General features: G+C 53.5%; 2 protein-coding genes across 4 annotated transcripts in view; one reads left to right on the top strand and one right to left on the bottom strand.

Moving 5' to 3' along the window:
* Nucleotides 1–75: 75 nt before the first annotated feature.
* TULP2 (TUB like protein 2) lies at nucleotides 76–9,771 on the bottom strand. The gene is made up of 13 exons (XM_045292970.1): nucleotides 9,613–9,771; nucleotides 9,201–9,316; nucleotides 8,688–8,720; nucleotides 8,260–8,311; nucleotides 7,775–7,904; nucleotides 6,793–6,936; nucleotides 6,383–6,502; nucleotides 4,428–4,487; nucleotides 4,186–4,301; nucleotides 3,519–3,809; nucleotides 1,643–1,755; nucleotides 377–491; nucleotides 76–291 (listed from the first exon to the last, which is right to left on the bottom strand). Exons 3-13 carry the CDS (start codon nucleotides 8,717–8,719, stop codon nucleotides 76–78), a joined length of 1,389 nt encoding a protein of 462 aa, XP_045148905.1. The 5' UTR covers nucleotide 8,720; nucleotides 9,201–9,316; nucleotides 9,613–9,771.
* A 268-nt stretch (nucleotides 9,772–10,039) lies between these two features.
* Nucleotides 10,040–17,431, top strand: part of NUCB1 (nucleobindin 1) — a 23,858-nt gene continuing 16,466 nt past the window's right edge. The window contains exons 1-4 of one of the 3 annotated variants that reach the window (XM_045292835.1): nucleotides 10,040–10,228; nucleotides 10,398–10,534; nucleotides 12,657–12,764; nucleotides 14,827–14,962. In XM_045292835.1, the coding sequence (XP_045148770.1) occupies nucleotides 10,409–10,534; nucleotides 12,657–12,764; nucleotides 14,827–14,962 (370 nt within the window). In that variant the 5' untranslated portion in view covers nucleotides 10,040–10,228; nucleotides 10,398–10,408. Of the gene's footprint in view, nucleotides 10,229–10,393; nucleotides 10,535–12,656; nucleotides 12,765–14,826; nucleotides 14,963–17,431 lie in introns of those variants that run through there. The other 2 variants (XM_045292837.1, XM_045292836.1) reach the window with 2 other exon arrangements.

Here is a 17,431-nt window from a genome sequence, read left to right as displayed (position 1 = left end):
GGAGTCGCCAGCAGTTTTCTGGGCGAAAGATGAGGCTCTCTACACCGTCATCATGATTTCCAGCCTCGGAAAACGTTATGAAGCAATTCTACTCTGCCCTCTCCAGGGTCGAGTTGAGTCTGAATCGAGATTGACATGTGACCTGCAACCGAATGCCCACCTCTGACCTGGATCAGAGATTGAGGGACTCACATTTCGTGGCTGGACCGTCATTCTCTGGTTCTCAGTGTCAAGTCCTGGGATGATCACAGTCATTTTCCTGGGTCCCCGGAACCCCAAGACGTTGGTCTCCTGGGGACATTGTGGTGCAATTGTTTTGACTTTTCCCCCCTCTCCCCTAAAAGCCAATCTCTGTTCTCTCATCCCCAACACTCACGTAACACACGGCCCCCAGCTCCTCCCTGATCGGGGCAGTATCCTGGACGAAACTCTTCCGGTCAGGGTTGATGCCTTTGTTGAAGATGATAAATTTAGTGCCCAAGATATTGGATCTGCTCCACAAGGGGAATGGAACCCCATCAAGAAAAGAATAAAAAAGAAAGAAAATAACACGGATTGTTACCGTTTGGCTGCAAGACTTGAATGTCCGTGTCAACTTTCATGAATGCTTCCTATCTACTCTCTAAGTTCCCCCCAATCAGAGGAGAAACAGACTCCATGGGGTGGAGTTCTTTGCCAGGAATCAGAGAAGCGGAGATGAAATTGCCCATCCAGTACACTCTCATGCCTACACTCTTAAAACACCACAGCAACCTCAGACTATGCACAGTTCTTCCTATCTTGAGCTACCTCCCCTACCCGTTCAGACCTCCCTGCTATAGCTTGTTCCCCAAGAAAGGAGTATCCAAGAATCCCAGGCCCTTCTATCTTCAGTGTACCATGTTTGTTTGTTTGTTTTAATTCACTTTTCTGGGCCCTTAAGGTACTTTGGTGACGTAATTGGGCCGCTAACCCCAAGGTCAGCAGTTCAAACCAACCAGCAGTTCTGAGGGAGAAAGATGAGGCTTTTTGTCCCTATAAAGGTTTACAGCCCCAGAAACCCAAAGGAGCAGTGCTGCTCTGTCCTATAGGGTCAGTCTGAGTCAGAATTGACTCAAGGGCCCTGAAGTTGACCTGGGCCCTTAAGGACCCTCTAGAACAGGGGTTCTCTACCTTCCTAATGCCAGGACCTCATGTGGTGACCCCCCAAACCACAAAATCATTTTCGTTGCTACTTCATCACTGTTATTTTGCTATGATGAATCGGGAGACCCTGTGAAAGAGGTCATTTGACTCCTAAAGGGGATTCAAACCACAGATTGAGAACCGCTGCTCTAGAATTCACATACCTCAGGTCAATTCTCCTACAGGGGGGAGGGAATTCCAACCCCTTGCCTCTCACGAAGTCAAATGTCTTAAATGCCAGCCATTGTTCCAAAGCATTTCTAGCCCCAGCTATTGGAGGAGTGGGGGGTGTGTGTGTGTGTGTGGGGTGTGGGGTGTGGGTGATGTGATGTGATGTGAAGAACTACAAAACCCATGATGCTTTAGGAGAAATGGTCCCAGAGTAGGTGGAACTTCTGCTCCGTGGCCTCTTGGGAACTGTAGTCCACTTGTATCCTTTGCCCTGCCACCCGTTTGCACGCACATCAGGACTGCCCACCTGACTTTGCCCACAAAATTGGGCCCACCACGAGACAGGTCCACGGGGTCCATCGAGATGAGGTAATTCGAAGTTCTGCTCCTCCTCCTCTTCCGCCCCGCTAAAAGGAAGTGCTGTGGGTGGGAAGAATGGCCCATTAGCACTGATATCTGGCATCTGGATGAAGTTAAGGGCTGAAACACAAGAAAACCCACATGCCCATGACAGAAGAGAGAGCGACGGGGTGGAAACCTTACTGAAGGAAGTCCTTGGGCTGATTTCTTAAGAACTCAGCATCATGGAAGGGGAGCGGGGAGGGAGGGGGAAAAATGAGGAGCTGATGCCAGGTGCTTAGGTGGAGAGCAAATGATTTGAGAATGATGAGGGCAATGAATGTACATATGTGCTTTACACAATTGATGTATGTGTGTATTGTGATAAGAGTTGTATGAGGCCCTAATAAAATAATTAAAAAAAAAAAAAGAACTTAGCATCTTAAAGCAACCCTTGCTTAGTATCACCTCACCTATTCTCTCACTATGGGTCAGGGGTCAGGCCGAGACCCCCGAGGGAGCCAAGCCTGGTGGTGATGCGCAAGGCTTGCTATAAGGAATGGCGGAAAACTTCACTAACAGCAATGAGGCAAGCAGGGTTTTGATAGGAATATCATGTGAAAGGAAAAGTAAATCCTGGATCGAGGTACCCCAAAAGCCCCTTTCTTAGAGAGATAGGGTACCCTAAAAGGAGGCACTCTGGCAGAGGGAAATGAGTCCGAACTACGATAATCTTAAATGTGGCTCAAGAAGAGGGGAGGTGTGGCCAAGGCAGGGCGTTGTCTGGCTTCCAGAGAGGCATTGCTAACCTTGTAAAATTTGAGAATGAAGGGGCGTGGCCTGGAATAGAAAGCCACCAATGAGTGATGCAGCTTGGTCGCTAAGGGGTGGGATTTATGCAGGGAGTGGGCGGGGTTCTTATAAGGGGCGGGTCTTGCGACAACAGAGGTCGAGCCTGCACCAGCACAGGGTCTGTAAGGAGTGGAGTTTGGGACCCTGAGAGGACCATTCCATATCTAGAGGGGACAAGGCTTCTTTATGAGACTGGTGTAGGGCCGATCCCACCAACTCAGCACAACGTGTGTTTGAACCGCTGATACTGGCGTTGATGGGCCCTAGTTTCAGTAACAAGTTGTCCGAGTGGCACAATGGTTAAGCACTCGGTGGGGAATCCAGGGTGGATGATCCCTTCAGGACCAGTGGTGAGAGTGGCGATACCGGGAGGGTGGAGGGAAGGTGGGTTGGAAAGGGGGAACCAATTACAAGGATCTACATATAACCTCCTCCCTGGGGGACAGACAACAGAAAAGTGGGTGAAGGGAGACGTCGGGCAGTGTAAGATATGACAAAATAATAATTCATAATTGATCAAAGATCCATGAGGGAGGGGGGAGTGGGGAGGGAGCGGGGGAAAAATGCGGAGCTGATACCAAGGGGTCAAGCGGAAAGCAAATGTTTTGAGAATGATGAAGGCAACAAATGTACAAATGTGCTTGACACAATGGATGGATGGATGGATGGATGGATGGATGGATGGATGGATGGATGGATGGATGGATGGATGGATTGTGATCCGAGTTGTATGAGCCCCCAATAAAATGATTTTTTAAAAATGATGCTTTGTACCCATGAGCAGCTTCAATGGAGAAAAGATCTAGCAACCAGCTCCCCTTACAGGTGCCAGCCTAGTAAACTTTAGGGGCACGTCTACTTTCACACCTGGGGCCGCCAGGACTTGTAACCCACTGACAGCACCCGAAAGGACAGCCCAACGCAGATGGAGTCTTGGGCTGGAGACAGATTTGTCTCTGGGAGGGGAGGCTTGCTTGCACGGCTCACCGCACCTTCCTGCCGTTGTCTGCCTCCAGGTAGAGATAGTAGAAGGGAAACATTCCCTTGTCAACACTGCTCTTGTTCTGGCTGATGCGGCATTGAACCGTGTGGCCCCGCATCACCGGCCGCAGCATGTAGGCCTCCAGATGTTCGCCCAGCCGAGGTCCGGGGGCCAGGAGGGGCAGGTTCGCGCCCCTGTCTCTGCTGCCATCCTTGTCTGCTGGGACCTGGGCCATCTCCTGCATTTCGCCTAGGAGGTCCGGCTGCGCGGCCTCCACATCCTTAACGTCCAAGTCTTCTCCCTAATACCAGGCACCACGATCCACGTTGAGGGATAACCGTGCCCCCAGGATGACAGCCACTGATTGGCCAACCCTGTTCAGGGTTCTGCTCTCCCCCACCCCCTATTCCCTGCCCATTAGTCAAGACGTTAAGGACCCCGGTGGCGTAGTGGTTTACGCGTTGGGCTGCTAACTGCAAGGTTCCCAGTTCGAAACCAACAACCTCTGTGAGGGAGAAAGACAGGAGTCTCTATTCCTGTAAAGAGTTAATGTCTCGGAAACCCACAGGGGCAGTTATACCCTGCCCTATCGGGCCATTATGAGTGGGAATCCACCGGATGGCAGAGTGTCAAGGCAGTGAGTCAAGTGGTCCCCCACTGGCAGCACTTTCTCCCACCTTGTAGGAAGCAAAACCTTCAAGTTGCCGGTCGCTATTCAGCTCCAGTAGCCCGAGAGTGGACAACAGGTACTCATTTTCACCATCTTGGGATTTATCGTCCACAGCATTGGCCCCTGGGGGTGGAAGAAGGCGGGGATTGAGCTTAGGATCTCTCCAGAGATGAGACTAGGTCGCCAGGGCTAGCTGAAGATGGCCTCTTTGCACCCCACCCCACCCCCGCGCCTCTCCCTCATACTCACCTGCCAGATTCGCCTCTCCCTCGCTGTTCCCGGGGGTCTCTCCTCCAGGTGAGGGGTCCTCTGAGGATACAAGGACATTCAGGTTTCCCTTTCCCAGGCCCCAGGAGAACTAAAACCGTAGGCTCAAGGGTACATTTGGTCTAATAATTAAGAAGCCTGTTATTGATAAAGGAGCTCTGGCGGCATAGTGGTTATGCCACTGCTAGGTTCTCAGTTTGGAAACCATCAGCTGCTTCTCCCAGAAACCCACAGGGACAATTCTCTCTCGCTCCATAGAGCAGTGGTTCTCAACCTTCCTAATGCCGCGACCCTTTCAGGCAGTTCCTCATGTGGTGGTGACCCCCAACCATGAAACTATTTTGCTACTGTCATGAATCATCATGTAAATATCTGATATGCAGGATGTATTTTCATGGTTAAAAATGGAACATAATTAAACAATTAAAGCATAGTGATTCATCACAAACAATATGTAATTATATAGTGCGAAATATTTGTGTTTTCCGAGAGTCTTAGGTGGATCCCTGTGAAAGGGTCGTTTGACACCCCACCCCAAACTCCCCAAAAGGGGTCGCGACCCACAGGTTGAGAACCGCTGCCCTACAGGGTGGCTCTCGGTCGAAACTGAATCGGTGGCAGTAAGTTCGGGTAAAGCAGCCTCGGCGGCGCTGTCGAATAAGCATTAGACCGCTAACCACAAGGTTAGTGGTACAAGCCCACTCTGAGGGAGAAAGTTGAGGCTGTCTGCCCCTGTGGAGATTGACAGCCTCTGACACCCTATAGAGGATTGCTAGGATCGCCTCCATGGTAGTGGATTTTGAGGTCATTGATATGGTTGGCCACGGCATAAGAATTAAAAGGAACATTGCTAAATAGAGCAGGATTCGGCACTCTATGCCTGACCCTACTCACAGGGTAGGGCCCACTCGCAGGACTACCAGGCTCCGCCCCAGCCTTCCCTCAGAACGAAGCAATGATACACGCTCATTGAAAGAAGACAGTGGGCTCTTCGGGGTGCTGGCTATGTAGGGTTTGTGTTTTTTTTTGTCTGTGTGGTGCATTTGCACATTTTCAATGTTGTCCTTGAAGTGTCTTTTGGCCTTAAATTTTTATTGAGGTCAGTCACACAGATACCAAACTCACAAACAAAAACCACCTACTGTATGGTTTCATTTAGAATAAATGTCTAGAAAGGGCAAATCTGTAGGGGCAGAATTTCTTGAGACCCGGGGAAGTGGAAGAGTGCTTGTTAAAGGGCATGAGATTCCTTTTGGGGGTTGATGGAAATGTTCTAGAATTGATGACGGCGCCGACTGCAAAACCCTGTGACCGAACTCAAACCTATTTTTCAACTGCCTGCCTTGTGGTTAGTCTGCTCCACGTGGAACCTATTACTTCACGGGAATTCCTGATAATTTGTGGTTTTAGGAGACTGCGCATGTTTCAAAAGGAGTGGGTTACTTGTTGGGCTGCTAACTGTAAGGGTCAGTGGTTCAAAACCACCAGCCACTCCCCGGGAGAGAGATGGGGCTCTCTACTCCCAGAAACTCACAGGGATAATTCTACCCTGTCTTATAGGGTCACTATGAGTCGACAGGGCAGTGAAAGGTTTTTTGGTTATTGTTTCAAAGGTGGCTTTTCTGGGCCAGAATCTTCTCAGAAACAAATCACAGGCAGGCCTGTTACTTCGGCTGGGTGAGTTCTCCCAGGGGCAATTGATCGATCTATCGGTTACAATCACTAGGATACTAGTGTCAACCATTAGTACCAATCAGGAACCTTCATCCTGAATGCCAGTGAATTTTAAACTTCAGGTGAGTGGAATTCTATCATATATGAATCACATCTCAATCAAACTGTGGTCCCCAAAAGAAAGGGTGTGGCATAGTGGGATGAGGATTTGGGGCAGTCCCAGGGGATTCGATTTTACCCCAATATCCCTCCCCCCAAATTACCAGGTTCTTGGCAGGCAAACCAACCCCTGCGTCTGATTCTCAGAGGCTCTTTTAACGGAGGAGGGGGAGTCGGAGGGGGGAGCAAGGTTTCCAAGTAGTCTTCTTCCAGATCTGAACTGTCTACGGATGGAATCGGGAGAAGAAGGTGGAGTGGAGGGCTGGTTCCCTGGGAATAGTCGGGGAAGGAGGGGCTGGAGACCCAGATTTTGGGGCAGTGGCGATGGAGGAAGTTCAGGGCCTGGATTCCCCAGTGGCACTGAGAGAGGGCAGGGCTTGGGAGCCAGGCATCTGGGTATAGGGCAGCAGTGGCCTGTGAGAGGAAGGGTGGTCGGCTGGATCGCTGACTCCTGCAGATTCGTGGGCTCCAGAGGGAGGGCAGATCTCGGCAGTTTCCGAGGGCTCCGTATTACCTGTTTCTGTCAGGAACACCAGGTTCTCCTTTCCACTGCTGTCTCCACCGCAACTCATAGTGCTGGTGCCTAGGGCACTCTGGTCTCCAGAGCTCAAAGGTGCCTCTGTAACATTTTCCTGAAGCAAGGAGTTCCTCCCGGGGCCTGGGAGGGCAAGCGGACAGGCGCATTAAAACCGGCTACAAATGCTGGCCCTCAGCCAATGAAAACAGACTCACTAGACTTCCAGCCCTTGTTCCTTGTTCATTCATCACCCAAGATCACCCCCCAGCACACCCCCAGGCCCCAGGATTCATCCGAAGGCTCAAACCAGCCCAGTCTTTGCTGGCAAATTGTGGTAGGCTAGCTTCATAAGCAATCGCCTGAGCAGCTTATATATGCTCTTCAGGACCCCATACACCAAATTACTAGGACTCCCCACCCCCTCTCCCACCCCTCTCTCAGGTCTTGCCTTCTCAAAACTCACTTTCTTTGAGTGTATTTCTATCCTAAGGACTTTTTAGAACCAGAGTAGAACTGTCCCTGTCAGTTTGAGACTGTAAATCTCTTTACCGGAGCAGAAAATCTCATTTTTTTCCGCGAGGAGCAGCGGGTGGGTTAGAACTGCTGACCTTGTGGTTTGCAAGCCAAAGCTTAACCCAACTCGCCACCAGGCCTTACACTCGTTCTGTCAGGCGCATCCAACAGGGCCACGGCGCCCCTGCAGGCCACGCCCCGGCTCGGCCGGGCCCCGCCCCAGGCACTACGCCGGTTCTCATGGACTCCGCCCCCAGCTCTGCAGAGGCCAATCACAACCTTCTGCTCAGCGCGCTCCGCCCCGAAGGCTGGTGACCCCGCCCCGCTTTGGCTGGTCCCCACCCTTAAACGGCCCCTTAGGCTTCTACTTGACTCCGCCCACAGTGCACCTGCAGGCCGCACCCTTTGGATGAATACAGGCCCCGCCCCCAGCCTCCAGACCCCGCCCTCTAGTCCTTCCCTTCACCGTTTTCACTGGGGATGCGATGCTTATCCTGACTTCTCGGTGGCCAGTGCTGCAGAAAGGCGTCCGGGTTGGCCTGAACCATGAGGTGTTCTTGGTGCTTCCGTCGTTGCTTCTTCTCAATTATTCGCCACTGCAGGGGTTAGCCCGGGGAGGGGTGGGGTAGGGGGAGGCGGGAAAGTGGCAGCACAGGAGTCAAGACCAGAAGGGAAGGCTGGGGGGTAGTGGGGCCTGGGGCAAGGGGAGGCCTGCATCGGTGGAAGGCTCCTCCCACCGATCCTGGAGTCGGTCCCCATCTCTCCTTCCTCAGACCCAAGACCCTAAGGAACCTGTATTTCTTAAAAACGTTTGAGGCTCATCGCCAGAATTTGCTTAGCCTTCCAGATTCTTACTGTTTTCACTTCCAAATCTTGGGATGGGGAGCCTGTGCAGGTGGGGGGATGGGAGGGCGATGGAAGAGTCCAGGCTGGTTCCTGGGGCCACAGTACCTGCTGCTCCAGTTTCTGCATCCTCATGATGGCGAGCTCATCGCCAAGGCCCCTGAGAGAGAGGGACCCTTGTAGTGACAGTAAGTAGGACATCTCTGTTGCCCAAGAACCTGTCTCTCCCACCTTCCCAGAGGTTCAACTTAGGGTTCTGAAAATGTGTGAGGTCACACACGATATGGAATCTCCGGGGCTGCCCTGCTCTGTCAGTTCGTAGAACCATCTAGAATTCAGGGGTCAGCAATTCCAGACATGTTGCATCCAAGAGTCTAGTGCCCCCCACCCCACCCCCCTGCCTCCATCCCTCAGGAGTCTAACCCCCAAACCCTCTTCCTGTCAGCTTGATGGGACTAAACATTGCAAACAAGAGCTGTGGGTCTGAGCTCACCATACATTTCCATCCCCCGCCTCCTATCCCATTCCCTACTCACTCTTTTTTCCAGGTATGGTTCTCCCGAGACATTCTGGAGAAGCAAGCATTAGTCAGAATTCAGGCCCAACACTCATGAATTCTACTTTCCAGCCCCTCATCCTAAGGCTTAGACCTCCTGAACTCATGAAGTCCCTGGCCACGGAGCTTTGTAGCGACTCATAGGACTGAGCAGAACGGTCTCCTAGGGAGCAGACTACCACATCTTTCTGCTGAGGAGGGTAGTGGCTGGTGAACCACTGACCTTCCCATTTAGCATCAAGCATTTAATGGCTGTGCATCCAGGCCTCCTCCTCCTGGACTCAGACCACCAATCCTGTTAGGGACCCAGAAACCCAGTTCTAGTTTTTATCACGACGAGGAGTCCCAGAGGCCTGTTCCTGCTCATCTTAAAGTACTGAATTCTCTCTCATCCCATAATCCAATCTCTGGCTCTCAAAGGCCCAAGCACGGGAACTCTGGCCTCTGGCCTCCAAACACCTGACCCCCAGGCCCTCTAGACCCCAGCACCCACCTGCCTGGGATCCTGAAGATGCTTTCTCAACTGCTCACATTCATACCTCCCTGAATTGCTTCAATGGCCTATCTTGAAACTCACCAGACCTTCTTGTTGAGAACGGAGGATCTAATCTACGGTAAATAGGCAGGGAAAGACAAGAGGGTTCAGAGGGAGAAGATTCTCACTGTGACTTACCCAGACCCTATCTTTCTCGACCCCCAGGCTCCACCTCCCACAAGCAATAAACTATCACCGCCCCCCACCACGGCACTGAAGTAGCCAGGCAACCCTACTCCAGGCGTTCTGAATTGGAACAGGGTGAGGATCTTCCTTAAAGGGCTCTAAGAACGGCCCCCCAGTAGTCTCGCTTTCACGTGGCACAACTTATAAACGTGGGCTGTGCAATTGCTTCGGAGCTGTAACTTACGTTGCAGAGGGCGCTAAGGCATGGGGAAACTACAACTCCCATGAGGCAAGGGGGCAAAGATGTCCTCCGAGGTTGGCTCACTTCTCTCCAGGCCTGCAGGGAGTTGTAGTTCAAGCGTCTTCGCGCTCCCTCTTCTCCCCGTCAAAAGACAGAAGATGTGGCGCCAGAGAAGCCAGACGTACGAGAAAGAGACCGCACGACTTCCGAGAAAAGGCGAGCTACTTCGGCGGGAGGTGAGGCTGCAGAAGCGGAGGAACAGGCCCGAAGCCTAGCCCCAGAATGGACCAATCAGCATCTAGGGGCGGTGCTTGCAGGGAAAGCGGGCGTGGCTTAGAGGGGAAATTGCCGAGAACGCACCGGAGGTCCTAGCCGGGGAAAACGCCTTCTGCGGTGCGTGAGAGGTGAGGGGTCTGGGCATCCCGACTCCTGGGTCCTGGGGCTGTGGGAGGCAGAGGACCTCGAGCACTGGAAAGCTGGGTCCTGGAGGAGGGCGGCTGAGCGCCCGAACTTCTGGGAAAGGAGGAGGCTAGGTGCTTGGACTCTTGGATCTGGGGGAGATGAGGGGGATCTTAGTCCCAGAATCTGGGGTGCTGCGTACCTAGACTCCTGGATCTAGGTAAGATAAGACTGGCTAGGGTTCCGGAATACTGGGTCCTGGTGGGGTGGGGTAGTAGACGCTTTGACTTTGGATAGTGGTGGGGTGGCGGGGTTGGGGGTTCACAGTCTGGGTCTTGGGAAGGAGGGAGCTTGGGTGATTCGACGGTTTCACTAGCACTGCCTTGCAGACCACGCCGCCATGCCTCCCGCCGGGCCCCGCGCTGCCCTCCTGCCGCCGCTGCTGCTCCTGCTGCTGCGCACTGCCCTGGCCGTGCCCTTGGAGCGGGGGGCGGCCCAGAAGGACAGCCCCGCGACTGAGAGCCCCGTGAGTCGCCCCGCCCTGCTCTCCAGCCAGGTGTCTGATGTGGTCCTACGATTCCCGCGGACCCCCGTGGCCCCTGGGGTGGGGAGGTGGGTCCTGGATCCGTCGGCGACGACTTCCTGGTCCCAGGGGCTGACTGATGCGGCGTGGACTTTGGCGGTCATTCATAGGAGACTGCGGGAGTTGACAGGACAGTGGTGCTGAACTGGGGAGGGGACCTAGCTCCACGTCCCCGACTGTGGACACTGGTCAGATTTTTTTTTCCAAGTGAAAAGTCTTTTTAATTTCACCCAGCCCACCCTCTGTCCCGCCCCCCGCTTCCATCCCAAAAGAATATGGAAAAACAAAACAAAACTGCAGTTCCCAGAAGTGGCGGCAGGTGATGCCGGTCAGGTCAGCAGGAGGTGTTGACCCGGGTGGAGCTTGTCGGAGGTGATTCCGTGGAATCACTGATGACGAAGGCTCACGTGAAAGGCGTTTGTTCATTGCCACACAGGTTTATTAAACCCTGTGGAATCTTCGACTCGGGGCGGTTGAGGTTTCAAGATCCAATACCCCGATGTTTGGTCTGAATCATCATCCCACGACTCCCCCTTGCTTTGGGGTCTCCTGTGTTGCCGAGCGCCACTGGGTGAACTCCTAGTGACCTCACAGGGCAGAACAGAACTGCCAAGGGTATTCCAGACCATCTTTACAGATGGCAGATGGCCAGGTCTTTATTAAGAGGAGCTGCAGGGGGAAGGGTGTGTGTGTGTGAAGGGGGAGGGGCAGGGGGAGTGTTCAAGGGGCCTGGGTGTGTGGCCAGCAGCTAAGCATTTAGGCATTGTCCCTCCAGGCCTCCCTAGGTACAGACAACAGATCACATCGGGCAGGTTCCCATCAAGTGTGGGAGTTCTGTGCTCCTAATTCTTGCAAACATCCAAGGGCAACATGAACTGGAAGAAAAGAAGAAAAAAAACACCAAACTCCCTGCCCATTGAGTTTATTCTGACTCATGATGTCTCTGCCCGACGGGGCCACTATGTGTTGAAAAGGGCCTCCGTGGAAGTGCGTTTGGATTTTCCTTTTGATCGGCTTTAACCTACAACCGGTAGAAGGTGTTGGTGCCATCCAATTTATTTCCACTCAGAACAAACCCAAGTGACCCAGTAGAACAGTTCCATACGACTCGGTGGGTTTGCTCGAACTGCTGACCTTTGGGTTAGGGGCCAGGCGCCTCACTCACCCCAATGCCATTAAGTCTTCTTATAGAAATAATCCTACTGATGTTGGGTCCACTCTGACTTAAAGCAGCCCATCGGACTGCCCCAGAGGGTTTCCCAGGCTACAGTCCGGAGCTGGCCCGCCACATCTTTCTCCCAAGGATGGTGGGCTGGAACCACCAACCTTTTGCCCAGCAGCCGAGCCCCTTAGAGAAAATAACACCACCACCCCCTGCCACCGAACATGTTCCAACCTGCTCTCGGGCAATGGTTTTTGGTTTGGGATTTGTGTGTTGCAGCGTAGGGTGGGGGGAGTTGAAGGGGTGTCAGCTTGGCTTCTGTGGTTTTCATTTCATCTCTTCTACAGAGATGTGGCCATGTGCTTGCATAATGATTTACACTGTACATTTACACAGGGCTCCTCAAACTTTTTAAACGGGGCCAGTTCCCTGTCCCTCAGACCCGTTGGAGGTTCACTGTCCCTCAGACCCGTTGGAGGGCTGGACTATAGTTAAAAAAACAAACTATGAACAAATGCCTATGCACACTGCACATATCTTATTTTGAAGTTGAAAAAAACCAAAATGGACAAAAACACCCAGCGGGCCAGATAAATGTCCTTGGTGGGCCGCATGTGGCCCGTGGGCCGTAGGTTGAGGACCCCTGATTTACAGGCTCTGAGACCCCAAGGAGCAGTTGTACTCTGCCCTAAGAGGGCCAGTGGGTTTGGTTTTTGACACCCGTGGGAAGAAGGTGGGTGGACGTCGTGGACCCCGAGGGTTAGCCAACCTGCGAGGGCGTCACATAGCACAATGGGACCCTCAGTGGCCACCACCTGGGAACAGGGCTGACACTGCTTGTGGGAAGACCTGGGAGAGGGGCAGAGCTGAGGCTGTTATCTGTATCTGCCCTTGACACCTTAGGACACCGGCTTGTATTACCACCGGTACCTCCAAGAGGTCATCAACGTGCTTGAGACCGATGGGCACTTCCGGGAGAAGCTGCAGGCCGCCAATGCCGAGGACATCAAGGTGGGCCGGGAGGCCGGGTGGGGTGAGGCGGGAGGGCAGAGGCTGGGAGAGCTCTGGGCTCCTACAGGAGCCACAGGTATCCAGCCATGCTAGCTCTCTCTGTCCCAGAAGGCTTCTGGGGAGAGGCCTTGGGGCTGGAGAATGTGGTAAATGGGGACCTGGGACAGTCAGGTGTTGGCTCCTGTCCCTTGCTGGCAGTGCCACCGGGGTCAGTTGCCTTGAACCTTTCCGTGCCTCAGTTTCCCTAGCTGTAAAATGGCCTCTCAAGAGTTCGGGCTAGGATCATCTGAGGTAACAAGTGGAGTTAGTAGCAGTGTCCTGTTGCTTAAATTTTGCAGTTAAAATGCAGACTTGAACATAGAGTGTCTGCACGCGCGTTGCCACCAACACTCATGTGAAGTCCCCCAAATTAGGGGAGACTTAGAGGTAGGGCAGAGACTCAGGCCCTGGATACTGTGTCTGCCTCCCTCCCATCCTCCCATGGCCCCAAAGTATCACTCCAGGGCTGCCTTAGTCCAAAGCCATTCCCTATCCAGCAAGCAGGCACCCCCGCCCCACCCTCCGTCACCCTCCCTGGGCATGACAGTAGCTCCGGTGGCCTAAGATGTTACTTGTAACGTTAATCAGGGCTGCCCCTACACAAGCTTCTGCATCCCTGCTCCTAGGGATAGTCAAGGGTGGGGTCCCCTCACCTCCAAACTTCCCTACATCCTTAGGGTTCTTCTCTATCTGGGCCCAGCCCGTTCCATCTGCCAGGCTGGACACGGTTCCTGAAGGTCTCTCCAGCCCCTCCTATGGCTGTGTGCGCAGGCAGGTGTCCCTGTCTCCCCCCCCAATCCCCACCCCTTGCTAGGCGTCACCCTTGAGTTCCACAAGCCCAAGCCCTTTTGGGCCACGCCCCCTCTGTTCTTCCAAGCCCCGCCTCTGCTCCCTTATCACCAATCAGTTCCAGAATTCTAGGAGGCTCTCCTTACTCCACCCTTTCAAGGTAGCCCTGCCCCTCTCAGGCTCCGCCCCCAGCATGCCAAGCCCCGCCCCTGGGCTCTTTTCACCTGACTGAGAAAGAACCTTAAAGCCTGAGTCCAGCCCCTCCCACTTCCCAGCCGGGGGCACCGAGGCCAGCTTACCCAAGATCTTACACCTGCCAAGCGATGGGTTAATCAGACCCAGCCTGGAGTGCTCTGAGCTGGGTCCTCTTGCCTTAGTTTCCATAAGTGTGACTCCTGCAGCGTCGTGGTAGGAATTAGCCCTCTTGTACCCGGCCTGGCGCTGCCTAAGGCGGCAGCGAATTGCCAGCCTTATTCTGAGATCCAGAGCTGGAAGTGGGTATACTGCCTACACCGGGATTTGAACCCCAGCCCCTGAACCTCCACCGTGAGACGACACTACATCGTTAGTAAAAAGCACCAGCCTGGTCAGGGTGTCAGTCTGGGTAGACTAGAGAAACAAATCCATAGACGCGCAGGTGTATAAGAAAGGGGTTTATATACAAGAGCAATTGAATATTGAGAAAACAGCCCAGCCCAGCCAAGGTGAAGTCCCTAATTCTGATAGGAGCTCCTATGCCCCATCCCAATCTATAAATTGTTCTTCAGACTCATACACCACATACAATGATGCAGAATGCAGGAAGATCACAGGCCAGTGGGTGGGAAGTCTTGTGGATCCAGTGGCGGTGGAAGCATCTCAGCGCTGGTGTGGGTCCACGTGGCTCCTCCAGCTCAGGGCACTAGCGTAGCTCCATGTGTCTTGTCAGCTGCAATGTCTCCCAGGGACTCAGCATGTATCCCGCCTCCAGCAAGCTATTAATCTCCTTAGAGCCAAATGCAGTCATCGAGCTGCGACCTGATTGACAGGCTAGACTCCACCCCTTCGCAAGTAGATAACAGCTTATGTACCTACTACAGTCAGGAAACCACCTGGGGGTCATGAGCTGGGGAAGAAGGCAGGTGGACCCAGACCTGGGTATTAGCTTGCAGAAAGTTCTAGAAAGGGCAGAGCCAGGAGTGAGGGCAACATCCGGCCCCCCAACTTGACCAGTGCCACGTCTCTCCCCGGGCAGAGCGGGAAGCTGAGCCGGGAGCTGGACTTCGTCAGCCACAACGTCCGTACCAAGCTGGACGAGCTGAAGCGGCAGGAGGTGTCGCGGCTTCGGATGTTGCTGAAGGTCAAGATGGACGCCGAGCAGCAGGAGCCCAGTGAGCAGGGGGGACCGTGGGGGTGGAGTGGGGGGAAGCGGGCACGTCTTCACCTCCGGTAAAAGGTGCGTGCATGCAGCACACTAGTGACTCATTGGGGACTCTCATCGCCCAGGCAGGAGACAGGGCGAGTCCCCCAGCCTGCACCCCGCACTAGCTGCCACCGGCTTTTCAACAGAGGCATGTGTGTGGCTTGGCTGCTGCGCGATGATCTGGCGGCGTGAGTTAACCCCCAGGCTGCACCCCAGAAGTAGGTGGTGTCCAACCTGGACAACCCACCCCAAACTCACCGCCTTCGAGGTGATTCTGCCTCGCAGGGACACCTACAGGACAGGGTTCCCAAGACTGTCAGCCCTTACAACACAGGCAGCCTCCTTGCTCTCCTGCAGAGCGGCTGGTGGGTTTGAACCACCAACTTTCTGGTTAGCAGCCCAACACTTAACCCACTGCTCCACCAGGGCCCGTTGGTTATCAGTTATTCCAGTGAGGTCACCCGGAGTCATTGTTACCCTTGCTGGGGGTCAAGTCCATTACTGACGCGTTGTGACCCCTGTCTGACGGAGCAGCACAGCCCCATAGGGGTTTCTAGGCTGCCATCTTTATGGCCGGAGGTCTGGGGGTGCAGTGGTGATGCTCCGAGGTTATAGCTGCGAACCAGAAGGTCAGCTGTCTGAAACCCCACCCCCAGCCCCGCTGCTGGAGAAAGAAAGATTGACAGCCGTGGGAACCCCAAGGCAGGTCTCCACTGCCTGTGAGATGGCTGTTAGTTGAATTGGATCGACAGCAGTGGGTTTCACCAACCCTGTCACAGGGAACCAGCCTCCGACCACCGAAGGGCCAGTAGATGCCATTGTATGGCGAAAATAAGTAAAGATTATAGAAAGGCTAAGAAAGATAGGAGAGAGAGTAAGATAAAGGAGTCAGACATGGTTCATGGTAGCATGCTCACCTCAGCTCCTCTTGATGGTCCATGTGGAACTGGGAGAAGGGAGGGAGAACCTTGACTATCTTGGGACATTTGCAGGTAGACTTAAGACATGCATATTCAGTAGTTACATGCGTCACAAGGTGGGTGGTATTTACAGTAAGGTTCCTGAGCTCACAGGTAAGGAAACTTATACCTCCGTCGGGGGGAGGGGAGGAACGGGGCTGGCTGACATGGTGGGAAGAGAGATCAAAGGGATCATGCCTGATTCCATAGGGAGATGGCATCCACCCTGTGCTCACTTGAAGGCAGCATGGCTCTTAGGGGAGAATTGGTGGGAATGCTATTTAAAGCAGGATCATGTACTTGGACTTTACCTCTACCTTACCAAAGTGGATGCTTTCCTACCGTGGAATTCCAGCTTTCCAGACTCCCTCTGTGATACGTTAGGGAATCTAGTCCTCGTCCTATTTCCCTCCGTGTTCGTTTCCCACGCAGTACCATCTTCAAACCCCCATTTTCTAAACAAGAGTGTGTGGACAGGTACCGAGGGACTGGATCCCACCGGATTCCCAAGGGGACAAGTGCAACCTGTAACAGGCCGGGGGTGAAGGGGTGTCACGCCTGGCCTCCTCCACACTGCCCCCACCCCATTCCGCCCCTTGCCCTTTGCCCTTCTGTGCTCATTAGTCCTTGGCCGTTCTGTCCCACTGCCCACCGCAGTAGCGTGTGTACTGGTCTCTGGAGTGGATCTCAGCTCTCCCGGCCTAGCACTTCATTAAGCTGCACATCCTGGTTTGGGTGTCTTGCTTTGTTGATTCCATCCGTCCTGCGGGTCACTGTGCCCTGCCCTCCGGCCCTCCCTCTGCCCTCCATGGCCACTTGGGTCATGCTAGTCCCAAGCCCTAGGCTTGCACACGCTGTTTGAGGAGGCACCCTTCCAGAACATGTACTGTCCTCGAGTGGACTCGGACAGGCCCCACAGTCAAGAGTAGTCTTTTATCGACACCCGTCAGTTAACTCTTTGGAGCTCTGGTGACCCCATCAGGTCAGCGACAGGCTACTAACCTGCAACCTGGCACGTTGGACCCACCAGCTCCTCTGCTGCTGCAAAGGTGGGCAAAGCCTAACACTAAGAAAAAAATCAAATCTCTGCCATAAAATCCATTTCGGATGCCTCGTGACCTGATCACACAGAGTAGAACTGCCCCTAGGGGGTTTCCGAGACTGTAGATTTTTACCGGCGAGAAAGCCCCATCTCTTAACCTCGGAGAGACTGAGCTCGTGGAAGTAGCAGTCAAGAGGTACCATGGTGCCTGGCACTGGGCAGATCTGCTGCCCCAGACCTCTTTAAGGTATTGAAAAGCCAAGCGGGTTACTCTGAGGACGAAGGTTTGCCTGCCCCAAGCTGTGATGTTTTCAATCCCCTCTTTTTTTTTTATTTTTAACATTTTATTAGGGGCTCACACAACTGTTATCCCAATCCATACACACATCAATTGTGTAAAGCGCATTTGTACATCGTTTCTCAAAACATTTTCTCT

This window comes from Echinops telfairi, unplaced genomic scaffold, assembly GCF_000313985.2.
Source record: "Echinops telfairi isolate 266 unplaced genomic scaffold, ASM31398v2 ScPeMD7_655;HRSCAF=1070, whole genome shotgun sequence".
NCBI lineage: Eukaryota > Metazoa > Chordata > Mammalia > Afrosoricida > Tenrecidae > Echinops > Echinops telfairi.
Note: the sequence above shows the minus strand (reverse complement) of the source record. Positions and strands in the feature narration are given on the sequence as shown.

Bases quoted from the DNA above. Each gene is read 5' to 3' on its own strand.
- TULP2 (XM_045292970.1), bottom strand. From the start codon at position 8,719: ATGTCTCGGGAGAACCATACCTGGAAAAAAGA. The intron at 7,905-8,259 runs GTACTGTGGCCC...TAACCCCTGCAG, and splicing joins TGCAGAAACTGGAGCAGCAG to TGGCGAATAATTGAGAAGAA. The intron at 1,756-3,518 runs GTGCGGTGAGCC...TCCCACCCACAG, and splicing joins AGGCAGACAACGGCAGGAAG to CACTTCCTTTTAGCGGGGCG.